General features: G+C 40.9%; 1 protein-coding gene across 3 annotated transcripts in view; it reads left to right on the plus strand.

The window, feature by feature from the left end:
- DENND2B (DENN domain containing 2B) overlaps window positions 1-16,679 on the plus strand; it is a 155,880-nt gene that overhangs the window by 56,374 nt on the left and 82,827 nt on the right. For all 3 annotated transcript variants that reach the window (XR_008508442.1, XM_036383853.2, XM_054515142.1), the window contains one exon: window positions 11,366-11,470. Coding sequence is in view for 2 of the 3 variants with exons in the window: in XM_036383853.2 (XP_036239746.1) it covers window positions 11,391-11,470 (80 nt within the window). In the remaining variant the exon portion in view is untranslated. The remainder of the gene's footprint in view (window positions 1-11,365; window positions 11,471-16,679) is intronic.

Consider the following 16,679-nt stretch of genomic DNA (forward strand, 5'->3'; position numbering starts at 1 on the left):
ATAGATTGACATTTTAAAATTCTCTGTTACCTGGTATTGGGAAGATGAGTGTGTGTGCACCTGAACTGAAGGAGGAACAGCGACAGGAGTAGGAAACAGCAGAGAAGTCTGAGCTGTAATTTGCTTTCTGCTATCACCCTCTATGAGCAGTAGCAAAGGAGTGTCTGGAACTAGAGTTAAGGTGAGATAAGCATAAACCCTATGAAAGCAGAATAGAATTTAGTGTTCCCTTTCACTAAATGAGCTGTATGTTATCAGAGAATAAGCTGAATTGGAAGGGTCCCACGAGGAGCATGGAGTCCAACTCCTGGCCCTGCACCAGGACACCACAAAAGTCACACCAGGTGCTTGAGGACATTGGCCAAATGCTTCTTGAGCTCTGTCAGCTTGGTGCTGTGACCACTGCCCTGGGGAGCTGCTCCAGCGCCCAAAGACCTCTTGAGTGAAGAACCTTTTCCAAATATCAAGCCTAAACTTCTCCTGACACAACTTCAGGCTGTTTCATAGTTGATCATAGCAAAATCTGCTTTGACATTTTTGCTGTGAGTAGACAGGTTCAATTCTGGAGGTCTGGTTGATGCAGAGTTATTGTCTACAGTAACCACACTTCAAAAGAAACAATAAAAATATTTTTGTATAGGGAGCAGATCCAAATTGGACTTCTGCTGCATTCAGCTTAAAACCATAGGAAAGAAGAAAAGAAAGATGAATTCCAGCTTTAGTGCCAGTGCCATTCTAAAGCTTGCTCAAATATGGACTCCCATGAGGTGGGGAAAGTTTGAGTCAAACACTGCTGTAGGCTCACTCATGTTCCAAGTAAGAGAGCAAGTGTGTTCAGATAATAGATTTTATACCCTGGCCTTGTTGTGTAGAAGATATTTCCGTATGGGTACTATACCAAATTTACCCTTGTGTGTGGAATGCTTTCTGCTTGGCAAAGGGCCAAAACATTCCCTGCAAGGGAGAAGGGGCTGAAATTTTATCTGATCAGAGTGTTAATCTGTGTCCCTTAGGCTTATCTTGTGGCTGTTTCTGTGTTGCAAGGGCAATGCTGCATATGCCTTTTCAATGAGATCATTGCAAAATCAAATTGCTATTAAATTATTTTTTACTCACAGTTTTGAACTGAGCTAAAGTAGGAGCACCAGTGCTAAAACTTTGAGTAGGAATGCTGGTGCAACATTCCAAATGCTGTCTGGATAAAATTAATGATTTCACACAAATATTTCAAGTTAAGGTTACATGTTTCAATATTGTTAAACATAAGTGGTAGCACGTTATGGCACTGCAGCTAAACCGCAAACAAGAAATGGGACCCTATTCCTGCACACACTGGCTACTTGTTATTTCTGGACACATCCAACTGACTGTAAGGGTGTGGGATCACATTTTCTACCTGACATGTTTCTGAGGCTGTGCTCTCCTGTGCCCTCTCTGGCATTACAGATGTTCAGACTTGGATTGCAAGCAGAGAAGTGGGATTTGGGAAGCTTGGGAGCATTCTTCACAGGCCTGTGTGATGAGGGCAGTGCTTGTCTGACAGCCCCTGTGGGTCTCTCTCTCTCTCCAATCTCAGAACAAAGCAGTTCAGGCTGTAATGCTCCTCTGTGTCAGGTTTACTCCTGCTCCGTGGGCTGTGAAGAAAGATTGTTCCCTCAGCAGAACTCTCCAGCACAGTGGGTCTATTCAGGCCTGCATCTGGGAAGATAGTTAGTGCCTTCATTTATGAAATTCCTATCATAGAAGTGTGAGTTCTTTGCAACAGCGGCTGGCCTCTTGAGAAGGCTCCAACATGTCATGTACACAGCTGCATGTAAATCATTTTCATAAAAGGAAAGAAGAGAAGCTCTTTCAAATCATCAAATACCATCTCCCAGCATGTGAAGGTTTAAAAGATATGTGATACATTCACAGTTTGTTTGTGGATTTGTTTCTGTTTGCCTCCTTCTAAACCCCTGCGGTTCCCTCCTGCCACTCTGGATGCAGCGTGCATGGGAACAGAGCTAGAGTTTCTGTGGCTGCTGCTGGGTTTTCTATCTCTGCTGGGAAAGGCTGCTGCTGCAGAAATCCTCAACAGAAACTCCACTGGCAGGAACCACTGTCCAGAGTGGTTTGGTGGCTGCAATCAGCTCCAGTGGGTGGATGGGGAGGTGTTTCCCTGCCTCCTCCTACAAGGAATGTTAAAACAGGTTTAAGTGTTTCCAGTTGTTTCTTTGGCTAGTGGTTGGAGGCCTGATGAAAGGTGATTTATAACACTTTTGCTTGTGGTAGTTTGTTGAAACTTTCCTTTCATGCAGATGGCAAAGGTCAGAGCTGTGGGAGCTGAACCCTTTCCTTGGGAAAAGCGCCTCTGCTGATGGCTGTGGATACCTGTGGCTGAGCCATAGGTGGGAAGGCACTCTTCAACTCACAATCAGCTTGTGATAGTAAGGGAAGAAATCTTATTTACATGGTTGTTATAAAGCCAGGGGATATCACTGAGGAGGACCATGATATCATGTAATTTTCGATACATCCAGTTCTTCATCATTTTATCTTATAAAAATGTCCTTTCTAGGAAGAAACAGTACCTTCTCTCTTGGATCTTACTGGCATTTTTTACATTTGTGAAGGGCAGCTTTTGAAATGCCTTACGTTTCTTCTACTGGCTTTTCAGTGTGGAGTCACACTTTCCTTTTTTTTCTTTTTGGTTTTAGTGTGGAAGAGTGAAATTCCAGCAAGGCTGACTTAGTGAAAACTGAATTAGTGTTGATGGCTGGAGAGAAATGTAACTTGATCTTTTGTCTCCAGTGCTTGCATCAGGAACTGAAATAATTGTTCTAAGACTCTGGTCAAGCTGCCAGAAAATGGAGCAGTGCTTCTGCCAGATGGTCACCGCAGAAGTGCCAGACATTCCTTCCCTCTTTGAGCTTGCAAGTGTGTGTATTTGAGAAGGAAAATACACCCAGGCAGCAGGGAACTGAAATGCTTTTCTCCCTGAGATGCCTGCTGAGTGTGCAGGGCTGTGCTGTGGGCAGCACCCACAGGGATATCAGGGTGTGGTGGCTGGTGAAGGGATGCAGGCAGAAAGGCTGGGGCACAGGAGATGTCTCTGTTGAGCAGTGGCATTAGTCACTCTGTCACAGGGTTTGACAGACAATATGAGGTAAATCCACCAGAAATGGGGCTGCAGGGCCCATCATTCAGCAAGAGAAGTGAGTTCAGTGCCTGAAGGAATTGTGGCTCAGCAGTTGAGCCACCATCTCTTCACTGGAATAGATGATGTTGCCTGTCAACTGCTGAGCCCAGATGTACTGGTTCATGATTGGTACCTTTAATTGAAACCATGGTGCACTACTACAGCCCTGTCTTGTAGGAGCTGCTGGTGCCATAAATCTTGCTTTTTCCATATTAGAAAGCTGTGTTCTTTGGAGATATTGAAGTGTCTTGGACTTTTTTTCTCCCTGCCCCCTTTTTGTTGCTATAGCTACTATAATTTTCATTAACAAAGGGAATATGTAGTTTGCTGTGCTTAGTTTGTTATTGTCATTCTGCTATATTGTCATTCTGCCAATATTCTCTCAGTCATTTCTCTTCTGTTTTTCCTCCAATCTCCCTTAGAACCAATTCTATAAAGAAACTGCAGGAATCTGGGAACTGCAAGTCTCCTGCAATCACTGCAGGGGCTGTGTGTGTGGGAGGGAATGAGGCTTCTACCCATGAATCAGGGACTCAAAAACTTGAATATGGATTTGAGTTTGTGTATTGAATGAGCAGCTATGCACACCCTGAGCACTTCTCACTCTCATGAGTGCACCTGCTTTGCAGGACTGCAGCAATTTCTCTCTCTTTTTGTGAAGTCTCAAGTCAGTATTGCATATCCATTTTCCTTGAAGTATCTTCAGAAAAATTCCAAGTCTTCCACGAGGAAGATTTTAGCCATGGAATGAAAGCATCCTGGAACATGAGGAAAGTTGGGCTGCTTTCTCTGGGGGACACAGAGTGTGTTCCCAGCATGGAGGGGAAGAAGGGGGCTGTATTTCTCTTCTCACCTGGGGTTTCTTATTGCCCTTTCATATTTCTAAAAAATCTCTTCACTTTCTTGTTTCCCATTTATGTTTTTCCCATAGTATCTTAGCTATCCTTCACCTCACCTTTGCTCTACCAGTCTTGAACTCTTCTGATGTTTGTCTGGACCTCGCCTCTCCTCTCTGCTTCTTCTTTTGGATACATCCTCTGTTTCAGCAGCTGAGAGGGAGGTTGGGATTCACTCATTTTTCTGGCTCCATGCTTCTCTTTGATAATCCTTTATTTAGTTGTCTGAGGTGGGAACTTAGGCAGGGCATGGACACACCTTTCAGTCAGGCTGCTCACACCTCATTGCAGTTTATCATATTGGGAGCACAGGGGACTTGGGTTTGTTTCTTTTGGCTTGGGACATATAGAGTTTGAAGGAGAGGGAGGTGGTAGCCAAGGTTCATGTTCATAGACATGAAGGGAATCTGAATAAGAAAGCCAATGTGCATGAGACAGCTGCTCATTGCCTCAAATCAGGCCAGTTTTAAGCCTCTATCTCTGGTACAGCAGTGATATTTGGAGATTTGGATAGATTCCTGAGGTAGTAGGAAAAATAGGAGTACCTTGGAGAAAACGGGCCGTTCAGCCAAATGCCAGAATGTGGGTGGTGGGCTTTAATCTCTGGCACTGAATTTGCAGATCTTACCTCTAAACAGGTTTCCTAAGACTGGCTGAAATCCATGTCAGAGCTCCAACACAGCTCAGAGCTTCTGCATCCTGCAGATGTTGCTTTAAGTGCAAGAACATAATTTCTAAATGTAAACAGATACCTTCCTGAAAGGTTCCTGCACAAATCCCTAATACAAACAATGGACTTAGTTGCCATCCCATTTGTTGCTGCTAATGCCTGTGTCCAGGTTCACTTCTGGATGTACTTTGGATACAGGGGAATTAAGATCTTCTCTAGGGGAGTTAAAATCTTTTGTATGCCTTTCTACAGATTCCCTGGGTAACTGCCAAGAGCTAAAGAGACAGACCCAATGTTGTTCTCATAGCTTTGTACAAACCAAGACAACTTTGGCCAGTGTTTTCCACTTACATCCATGAGGTCTCCAGCCCATACATCATCCTCCCAGGGTGCTTTTATATCATCATATTGAGACAGTCCATGCAGATGAATATTTCCTTCACTGGAAGCATTAGCACTTCCAGCTTGGATATCATGGACAGGACCTGTTTCTGGGAGATAGTGACTGTTCTGAGCCAGTAACACACAGTGATCTAATCAGAAGGAGATTCATGTTATCACCACAGGTCAGCTCTTGGCCTTACTGAGGTATCCAAAGATGATTGCCCTTCCTCTCATCATGTATCATTACAACACTTTGCAAGACCTATAACTGCTAATAATTTTACAATTCTTACTCTAGCAGGGCTCTGAGAGGGAGCCACATATGCCTGAGAGGAAGGGAGGTCTGCTGAAACTCTGGGCACAGCAGCTTGCTCTGCAGGATGGCTGTGACCCATTTTTTGCCTCAGATGATGTTCTAACAAATCAAAACCTACAGCAGTTGCAAAGCCAGGATGCTTCTCAGCTGTCTGGCAGACTTTGTCAGTCAGCCTTGGTGTGAGAGGGTTCAGTCATGGGTGTCAGCTCAACTGGGAAGTTTCTTCTAAGACTTACTAAGACTTTTGTCTTTGTTCACTCTGTGAATTGCATTGGGATGTTTTTAGAGACTGGTCACACCCTGTGGGAAATACCAAAGGACATTTTCTCAACTCTCCCTATTTTCTCATTTATTGTATCCTTTGTGACACAAGAGATATTAATGAAAAAAATCTTTGTTCCTCAAAGCTACCCAACTCTCATTCCTTAGCAAATTTATAATTTGGTTTTTGTGTCACAAGAAGCAATTCATTATTGTGCAAATGGTATTGATGTCATTATTAGAGCATTATGACTTCACTGAGGAGTAAGCAGCAGGAACAGGTGAGCTCCTGAGACTGAAATGGTTGTTTTTATGCAAAAATCCTGAGAATGATGGGAAAGAACAAAGGAAGAATAATACCAAAGAATTGTGATATATGTTGGGCATAGTTTCTATGTAGACCCTTTCTACCCTGGTATCTCAAATCAAGATATTTAAGCTTGAAACTGTCAATGTATTTTTTAAAACCCAAACCCTTTTTTTAAGTTTACAGAGGGAAAGACTAATTTGTGGTTCAATAACAGACATGTTTTCTGTTCATGCCTCCTTCTCTAAATGTCTTCTTCCTTGATTTTCATGTTGTTTTCCTTCCATTTGGAAGCTGTGATTGCCCTAGGATTGCTAAGGGTAATGGAGGAGCTTAGCCCTGAGTTCTTACCTAGTTCAGATATTAGGTTTGGACTGCAGTGTATTTCAAGTGAGGTCTGTTCTCTCCACCAGGTATTGCCCATTTTCAATTAAGGAGAGGGGGAAGAATAGCTTGGGAGAAGATAAATTAAGTAATAAGAAGATAAGTAGGGTGAGGAAGACAGATAAAGACAGGGTGAGGAATGAACAAGAATATCAGAAAAGGGAAAAACATTTTAGGTGGCAGAAAAACAGGAAAGGAGGGTGAAGGGTGCATGGAGAGCTGTCTTTGCTTTAGGCAGACTGCCTGGGGGAGGTAACTTTCCCCTCCAGTAAGTGCTCTAACATGTTTCCTTGTAGTACCAATTCAGTTCAGTGGGGACTGAACTGCTCAGAGGGTGGTTTGGGCATTGCAAGGGTCAATGGCAGCCAAGTTCACCGCTCCTGCTGGTTATAGTAGGAAGTTTGTGCTAGAATTAAAATTGCCACCTAGCTGTGAAAGCATAGCAGAGAGACTGGTCACTGACTTGGCTGAAAACAGGTTGTGCATTATAGGGAGGGAAATTTTGGATGAGACTGTGGAGTTAATCCCAGTCCAGAGAGCAGGTATTCCTGATGGAGTCTGGTAACAATGCTCTCAGGAGTCTCTGCAGGCACTCTCTCAAGGCAGGAATCTTTAAACATTTTATTAGGCTTTCCAGTTCATCAGAACTGACGTGGCTCTGTAAGGACATAATTATCTGCTTTACTGGAAGGGAGTAGGCAAATTGCCACAAAGCAGGCTGTAACTCCTAAACAAAAGTTCAGCTGTACTATACCTCTTGACATGTGGGCAAGCTCCCTCAAAGCACTCAGAAAAGCAAATTAATGTGTTAAGCTAACTTATTAATGGCTAAAGTCATTCTGTTGCAGCTACTGTTAAGAGAAAAATAAGTAGACATGTCAATTATTATATTTATGAAAGTTTGTGTTTATTGTATTTTTTCAAAAACATGAGTTTGCTTTAGCTGCCTGTAGTTCTTCCCTGTTATGACTTCCTGTTATGCCTCCAGGTCTCTGCCCTGTGGAGCAGACCAAAGGAGTAGTATTTTCCAATATTTTCCAGATCCTAGATCAGTGGAATTTCAAGGGGAAGGTAATCTGCATGAAAAACTCAATCAGAACTCAAGATCTCAAGTAGATTACAAAGCATAGTGATAATGCCAAGAGAGGGCTTGGGAACCTACATTCAGAGGTTCCCTTCTCAAGTCATCAGACACCACATGTAAGCTTTTCTTCTGGGTTCAATGATATTCACCTTCCACAGAAGGAGAGGAAGGCATCTGTTCTTGGAATGTGCTAACTGATGGACACTGTGTATTAGAAAGCAGGAGGTTTTCTTGAAGCTATAAAGCAATTAAAATGTTCTGTGTTGCCTTGACTTTTCAAGGGCTTGCTCCAAGCCTCACTCCTCAACCCACTCCCATTCACAGCTTTTAGTGAAAAAAACAACTTCCACTTTTCAGTAGTGGGACTGAGAGTGGGTGCTTCCAAAGTGTTGGGATGCTTTAGGAAATTAAGAATAATTTTAAATTGCAGAGGGGAGGAGCAGAGGGTTTACCCTTCCCTTGCTAACACCTGTTAATGGAATTAGACATTCAGTGATGCTGTACTGTTCATTAGCCCACAGTGTGATGGCTTCCAGTGCCCCATTAAAATCTCCAAGGTACAGTTTAATTTAAAAAGTGTAAGTATGCCATAAACAGGGGGGAAGATGGTCCATAAGGAATATTCTCTCATTGGAGCTTGCAATGATAAAGATCTCTTAGGAAACATCTACTTGGTAGCAGCCCTTTTTTAGTCAGGATGCTGAACCTTGCCTGGCACGAGCAGCAGATCCCATGTTGCCGTCACCTAATTTCTCATATTTGCCTGTCATCTTTAGTTTTTGATCCTGATAAATGGTTTTTGGAAGTTTCAGGCAAAATTGATACAATGATTCTACCATTTAGGCTCATTAAATTGCCAATTTGAGGGCTATCCTAGTCAAATTAGTGAAACCAGGTCTGGAGCAAAGCACAAGTTATGGCTAAGTAAGGGGTTTCAGAGGAATTCTTTACATTTACAAATAAAACAGAATTCTGCATTTTTAGACCAGGTTTGTTAGATGGTTTATGAGGCAATGCAGAATTTGTGCGACATGATTATTTTTGGATTTGTTTTTAACAGTACATCACAATACTTGAGAGATTTTGGTTTTCATTGCTTTGTGAAGAATAATTTGCAAATAGTGTAATGTGGAATGCTCTCACTCAAGCCCAAGGGATGTGATTCTGACCCTAAAAAAGGTTCAATAAACTTGCAGGCTGTCACACTCATTTGAAGGCTATAAAATAACTTTCTATATAACAATAACATTTACTTTAGGTTTTCTCTCCCTAGTTTAGGTTTTCTCTCTTGTTTCTTTGTCTCTGTTTTATTTTTTCCCTTTATTTTTGGGATGCAGTGGTACATGGGTGGGTGAGTTTTTTGGGGTGATAGAAGTCTTTTCTTACAGGCACCTCTGTAAATGACTGAACACTTTTCTGCCATGTTCACATTGTTTGCATTTTTTCTGCATATGCTGGGATGATACCAGCATCACCTGCTTTAAAATATTCATCCAAAATAAGCTTTAAAGGAAAATTGAAAAATAGAAAAGTCAGTTGATATCACCATATATATCATAGTCTCAGCGGCATGGGAAGGAGCACACTTATATCAGTAAATTTGACATATCTTGAGAAACTGTCTTTAGGAAGTCAATTTATCTTTAGTTGAAAGCAAACCACTTTGTTCTACTTGACATTTAAGGAGGCTTTGAAATGTAACATTTAAATAATCACTCCTTTTAAATGTTGATGATGATGATTTTTATCAAGCTTTGACATACTTTTCTTTCCTTCCCCTCCTCCCCCTTTTCCGATTTTTGGGTTTCGGAAAAGTGGACTCTCAAAACCAGCAGCACAAAAGCACACTATATTTTTTTAATGTGTGAAATCAGTCTCCCATCTTTTTGAGGGTGTCTTCAGCTTATTTTTATGTTGAACAAAAAAGCAAGTCTTGGAAAATTAATGTTACACATGCATGCTAACAGCTACTGTTCTCCTTACACCGTGTTTATCTTTCTTATTTTTCTCACATTAAGTGTTAATAAGTGATTTAGATTGAACACAGTAAAAGTATTGAACTGGTGTGTGGAAAACATTAACAAAACTGCTTACTCTCTGTGGAATGTACAGTCCTAGAAAGCTTGGCCAGCATTAGTAGGCTGCCTTTTTTGTCCCAAGCAATCCCTTTTCCAGTCGGAACAGGCAGTTCTGTAACAGTCCTGTAATCTTGATAATGTAACGCTAACAATAACAATGAGACACTGGAGGAATTTAGGGAGCTTCAGTGTAGAAAAAATGTTACCAACCAGGGGGAAAAAGAATCTCTGCTTAATCTGGGAAAATTGATACAAGGCAGCAGAGAAGGACAAGTAGACCTGGAGTCTGTGGTCAGCATGATTTACTCTGCCTCTGGAGCTGCAGTCTGCAGATTTTCTGACTGTGTTTGTGGCAGAACTGCTTGGAATAAAGTGGTTTAGAGAATGTCCTTTGACTGTGATAGGTCAGTTAGTGTAGGGATTTTTGTGTGTTGTCAGCCCCCAGCTTGTTTTGCAGCATCACATTACAGCGCCTTCTCAAGCAGTCTGGACTTCCTGTGGGTTTGAGTAAACAAGAAGTTTCGTAACACTCCTTATTTTTGCATTAGCTGTGCTGTTAATGGTCGTAAAAGTTGGTAGCTCTGGTCAGACCCTGGGTGGCAGTGCTGTAAACCATGGTAGATATTTTAGTTTATAAACTGAGCAGCATCTCAGAAACCACTCAGACTGGTGCCAGCAGAGCCACAGAATACTTCATAAATGACTCCTGTAGCATCAGGTGGAGTAAATACCGTTCCTTTTCTTTCTCAAGGGACTTTGCTGGCATTTTAGGAATCTTATCATGACATGAAAATACATTCCTCCCTCATTTTGCAAAATATTTCTCAAGGGATTACAACGACAGAAAAAATGGCCACTAAGAGCTGTGCTTTACACTGTGATATAGTCAATGAAGGGGCTAATGATATCCCAATTATATTAGAGATTCCTGCTTTTGCATCCCTTGGATGGCATCCTGGCCTTTACCCATATCATCATGTTCTCCCTTCAGTCACAGCATGACATGGCTGTTAAGACAGCAGAATGAAGGTAAAATAAATCATGGTACTGGGCTGTTTCTTTGCCAGTGAGCAGCAATGTCACAGAAGTGAGACCCATCTTTCGGGCACACAACTTTATACACAGGGCTGAAATTAAGTTCACTGCTTTTGGGATTACCAAATAGTTAAAAAAAATAACTAGGAATTGATAAAGATTCTTTATATTACCTGAGGTTTTAAAAGTGTCCTAAGACAGCTTTACTTAAAGAATCCTGAGGCCAACAGAGAAAACTGCTTGTGATATTTTCATATCACAAGCAGATTTGAAAATTATATTCAAAAATCCATCATTGAATAATTTTCAGTGTTAGAAAATATTTCCATAATAGAGTTGCACTTTAAAGGTGAGAGAGCTTTTTTTTATTCCTTGGGACAGCTATGGTGCGGTCAAACATCCAGTCACAGCTATGGTGTTTGCAAGTATCACACAGTGCTGTTGCTGGGATCTCCACATACTCTGATGGATGGAAGAACCACACCAAGCCTGTGAACTTGATATCAAGTTTGTTCATCAGACAGGCCAGCACCTGAAGCACACACCTACTTCTCATAAGTTACTTCCATTTATAGCACTGGGCTGCGATAAACTTGGCTGTGGATGTGCAATAGCAGCAGTAGAGGGTTTCGTTTTTCAGGATCATCACTACCCTGATTGCATTTTATAGAGTGAAAAGCAACCTGGAGTTGTGCCTTTACACAGAATAGTAGTTCAAGGAGTTAATTGTCATTTGGGCTTGCTGAAGCTTAATTGACTTTTCTTCTCACAGATATCCACATTTCTAGAAAGCAGAAATGACCATGACTGCCAACAAGAACAGCAGTGTCAGCAGCAGAGCTGGAGGGAGTAAAGTGCCTCAGGACACTCTGGATAGGTAAGTGGAGAACTGCAGGATTTGTAGATTTTGAGTAAGGTCTGTCTGTGTTTGGAACAAGATGTCTGTTCAAGGCTAAGCAACCTCTATTCTGACAGAAAGAGAGCTTTGCTGGGCTGAGGGAAGGTTTTTGTAGGGAGTGGAGGACCCAAGGTATGAAGAAGGGTTTCTTATTGAACAATTGCTGCTCATGGGCTGGTTATGATGGGAGTGATTGCAAGGAAGGACCTGTGTGGAAGGTGCTGTATAGATCTCAGAAATTTTGGGCTGAATTCCTCAGCCATGTGATTGCATGCCAGCTCTCCTGCACTGCCAGTGTCCAGTTGGTGTTTTGTGTTGGTTTGTGTCACATTTCCTCTGCTCTTTCTGCCTTCACAAACCATGGTCAGACCATCTCCTGCTGCAGGTCAGGCAGCGGGTGGGAAAGGGCTGAATGTAAAGTATAGAGCTCATCTCTGTTGCTTTGCTTATTTGTCCTTTCTGTAGCATTAAAATAATTTGCAAAGTAGATTACCTCTGTAATTCACAGTTAGGGGAAAGGCTACACTTTTAAAAATGTGCTGTCAAAGAAAGATGCAGACAACCAGCATAACATCTTAGCATAACATCCATTCTGGTTTTTTTTTTTTTTAATTAGGTGTATTATGCTGTGGTAGAGCTCAGCAGTGGTGGGCTCCATATCCTTGTACACTTGCCAGTTTGTGTGTTTGCCATCTCCTAGTACAAAATAGTAAAAAGATAAAATAATGAGGCCGGGGGACTTAAGGAATTTCTAGAGAGATATTAATACATAGACATTAATAACAGTTCCCTAATGATTTCTGGAGCTCTCAAGTTGTTTATTGGCCTTCCACCAGTGCAGACAGATTGGTGCTGGGAACTTGGGTCTAGACTTGGGCAAACTTTGGACAAGTCTCTTATTTCAAAATAATTTCCATTCTGAATAGCTTAGAAAGTACTGTGGGATACTAAGTTATTGGACAGTAAATGTCAAATAAACTGTCTTTCCTTATCATCATCATCATCTGTTTCAATTAGAATTTTTCAGGAAGAGATTTTTCTAAGTACAAGTAAGAGCCTGAAGCTAAGGACAATCTTTAGGTGCACTTGCTCAAGAAGGGATGAGATGACTAGGCGGTCATGCACCATTTCTCCATCCATTATTTTGCCTTATGTAATCTTCACCTGTCTCTGAGAAACCCTGCAAGAGGATGTTATCTGAGCCAACCATGAGCATTCTTCCTTTGAGTCAGACTGAAAATCAGTGTTGGAAGTGCTGGCATCATAAAAGTTTAAAGCTTGCAAAACTTATTGTAAACATGTTCAAAGATTCACTTAAACTGAACAGTCTCTGTCTCTATTGTGGGATTTGACTGGGCATTTGGAAACCTGCAAATGCACTTTATGATCTGTGATAGCAGTTTCAGCTAGTGCTGATACTGGCATAACACAGGTGTAGCAGTCTCTTGGTTGCTAAGATATATTTTCAAGAGTTATTTTCTTGTCAATCTTAGTTTTGGTGGGGTTTATTGTTTCAAGATTGTTCAGTTGATGGTCTTAGAGGTATTTCCCAACATCAATGATTCTGTGATTCTAAGATGCAAGGTGTGATTGAGGGATATGGTGACATCAGCTGGTTCAACATTTTCTGATTGCTTATAGATCAGAAGCAAAGGTCAGTAAAGTCTCTAGAAGTCCTTCTAGTTACTTTGGTTGTCATTCAGATCTCTACAGATCACAGATTTGAATTTTAATAATAAAAATCCTCAGTGGAAAGAAGGTGCCTCCACGTAAACATCCATCCAGCTGCATGCTTTGCAGGTATTAAGATTCTTGCAGTAACTAAAATTCCCTTGGTCCTCACCAGAGTGGGAATTAACTGTCATGAATCACCAGAGCCATTTTTCCACCAGAGTCGTTTGAATGGCACTTCAGGAAATGAGGGAAAGACAGAGAACAGAGCAAGGACATTATTGGGGAAGATAACTGTGAATTTCACCTGAGAATCTGGCTGTGGGATTCATGGGTTTCTGCTGTGAGCACAGGAGGGGAAAAAGAACTCTTGGATCTGAAGAAAGTGAAGTGCTTTAAATAAAACCACTAATGCATTTTTTAAAGTTACCTGAAATTCATTCACCACTTGTTAAAAACTGAGATTTTTTTTTTTGTGTGTGTTGGGAGAGAAAACTTGACTGTGCTCTGAATGGGAAAATTGTAGAATGATGACAAGGGTAGTTGAAGGTAGAAAACATTTTCACTACAAGACAAGAGTAGATTTATTGTGACTCTTCATCCTAGAAGGGAAAGGATTGAAGGGAAAGAGGAGTATCTGAAATGATATATGGAACAGAGACGATAAATAGGGAAAAATACTCTTTCCATTTAAGAGCTAACACAAATCCAATGAAACCAGAAGACAACAGGTCAAGAATCAGTTGAAAAGAAGGCATTTTTCAGCAGCATGTTTTTAAACCATTAAACTTACTCTTATGTGATGCTTCAATCAGACAAATCCATGGAAGAAAAAATCTTCCAAAGCCTTTTAGTCACAGAAATAAAATCTCTGAGTCAACAGACTTAAGCTGGTTAAGTTGTGCTGCACATTCTTATTCTCTTCTCCAGGCACCTGCTAACTCTCATGGTCAGTGACTGAACCTTGGACCAGGAATGCTTTTTTGGTCCAAGCCAGAGGGAACATTCTGATGTTGTTTGGAACAAGAGTCAGTTACAGGAAGCAAATTGGAGAAATTGCAGAAGGCTTGTTATGCTTACAAAAGGAGACTCTGGCTTTCAGTGAGCTTCCAGAGTACAACTTTAATCCTTCCTTGTGAGTCACTGAGGTGAATGCCAAGGAATGGAAGGATAGGAAAGCACCTTGGGTGTAGCTGGAAGTGACTTCTTAGCAATTCTGGTAGGAAGCAGCTCTAGGAAATCTTCTTAATCCTTCAGCAGGGGACAAAGGAGCCCATAGCATGATTGCAGCTGGTGCACTACCATGACCTTGTTTGCATCAAATGAGTTTGATTTCACCATAGTTATGAGGATCAGTGTAACTCTGAGGAAACCTTAGGAGAACAGAAGTCACAGGAAGGCATAGTGGTGTTTGTAGCTCTCTCTCCTTACAATGTGGCTTGGTTTTCCTCAGCAAATGATTTAATTTTTATCTGGAGTATTTGGGTTTTGTCAGAAACTCTATTATTAGTATTTGTCCAAAACTTGTGTTTTTTCCAGTGCAATCAAAGGTTCATGTAGAAATGGCACTACTGTCTTTGACTTAAAAATCACCTCTACACTGTACTGTATTAAAACAGGCCAATAGTTATGTCTATGAAGTCATAGTCTATGAAGTCATGCTCTAGATAGCAAAATGCAGCTTTCAAACTTGTAGGCTGTGTAGTATAACAGATACAAAAAGTAAAAAAAATCCTGAACAAAAGATTTGCATATTAATATATCATTATATCTTAAAATTGCAGCTCAGTTTGAGATGCTAGATGCAACAAGGACCAGTCCAGACCTGAAAAATATTTAGAGTTGTGTGGCTACATAACTTCTGTAAATAATTCTTAATTCTTAATTATTTATTAATAATAATTATTATTAATAATAACAATTACTAATTAATTATTAAGTAAAATTAATTAAATTATTAATTAAAAATGTCTTTGGTTAATATGCCATCTCTTAACTCTGCATCTCAAGGCATTTTATACACTTGAGCCTTCTCAAATGCTGCACATTTGTGTAGGATGTAACTGAAGAACAGGGAGGGTTCGTTTAGAGAGGACCCCATTGATTCAGTTTTTTATCTGAGTTTATTGTCTGAGGCATAAATACCATCAGATTTTGAAGATACAGACTTCTTCCAGTGTATTTGTAAATGGCAGAATTTCTCTTTGCCTGTAAAATTTTCTGTGGTGCTAGGTGTCCTTATGTATGGGTCCCAACTTGGAGAACAGAAGAGGGCTTTGGAAAGCTCAAAAACATTTTACAAAAACAATTACAGTGAACAAAAATTAGTTTGCTGCAGATAAATGTTTTACTAGCATGGTGACTTTGGTAGACTATATAGAGGGACTGCTGTGATGAGCAAGAGCAAACATTCAAACAAACTTTCAAATGTAGTGTCTCTGAGTTTGATTTGGGAAGATAGCCAAGGCAGAAACCAACCCTGATTCCAGTTGTGGAAAAGGACTGTGTCTGAGAAAAACTGTTCTCAGAGGCTGTGTGTCCAAGGAAAGCAGTACCACTGGAATCACAGGTGTTTTGTCACAGTCTGGATTTTGTGCTGTGGACTGTTGTCTTTCCACCCAAGCTCCACAGGAAAGGTGGTGTCCTCACCAGAGGATGTTGGTGGAGGATGTTCTCCAGCTGAGCAATCATGATTATTGGCACAACAAACCGGGGGTGCTGATGTCAGGGGGTGCTATAGCAAGACACCAGAGATTTGTGCAAAGAAATGATTACATCTGCAATTTGCCACAAGCACCAAGTTACAAAGTGTCTATTCAAATAAGGCTCATAAAACTTCTTTCTAAATACTTTTAGTTGAATCTTTGGACCAAATACACTCTTACTTAGTTAAAACTGAAATCTGATATCATGAGTTGGATCTTCTTGCTTGGGAAGAACTGAGCTGAGTACCCACCAGCCTCTAAATATAGGCTTTGTTTTTTATCTCTCAGCAGCATGTGAGGACATTGATGTTGTCACTGAGAGTTTGTCACCCCCATTAGCCTAACCTGCTGAGATATGTTTGCACTGGCTTTGTGACTCAGAACTTTTTCCTTCTCCAGAATTTAAGTTAATAGGACAGAAATTTAATTGGTGGAGCTACCTTACCTCCAGTGAAGGCAATAGAGAAGCACCAGAAAGTCTGGACTAATGTAACTACAGACACCCCAGGAATGTTTCAGGTGGATTGTTTATAATTCTTTAAGTATCAAATGAAAGAATGACTTACATTTCTTAACCAAGTAAGCCCATGGGTTGGTTACTAGAAATATTGGTTTGGATTGGTTTCCTGTCTCCACCATGTACACAAGTCCATGCTCAGCCATTTCACATGCATGTCAAGGTCCTGTGTTTTATTACTGCATTTCTCTCAAGGCAGAAACAATCCTAGAAAAGTCTTAGAAACTAAGAAAACTTCTAGAAAAATCTTAGTTGAAGGAAGACTTTGTGCCTGTGCTTCAGCCTTAAAAACCTG

The sequence above is a fragment of the Molothrus ater genome, chromosome 6 (genome assembly GCF_012460135.2).
Source record: "Molothrus ater isolate BHLD 08-10-18 breed brown headed cowbird chromosome 6, BPBGC_Mater_1.1, whole genome shotgun sequence".
Classification (NCBI taxonomy): domain Eukaryota; kingdom Metazoa; phylum Chordata; class Aves; order Passeriformes; family Icteridae; genus Molothrus; species Molothrus ater.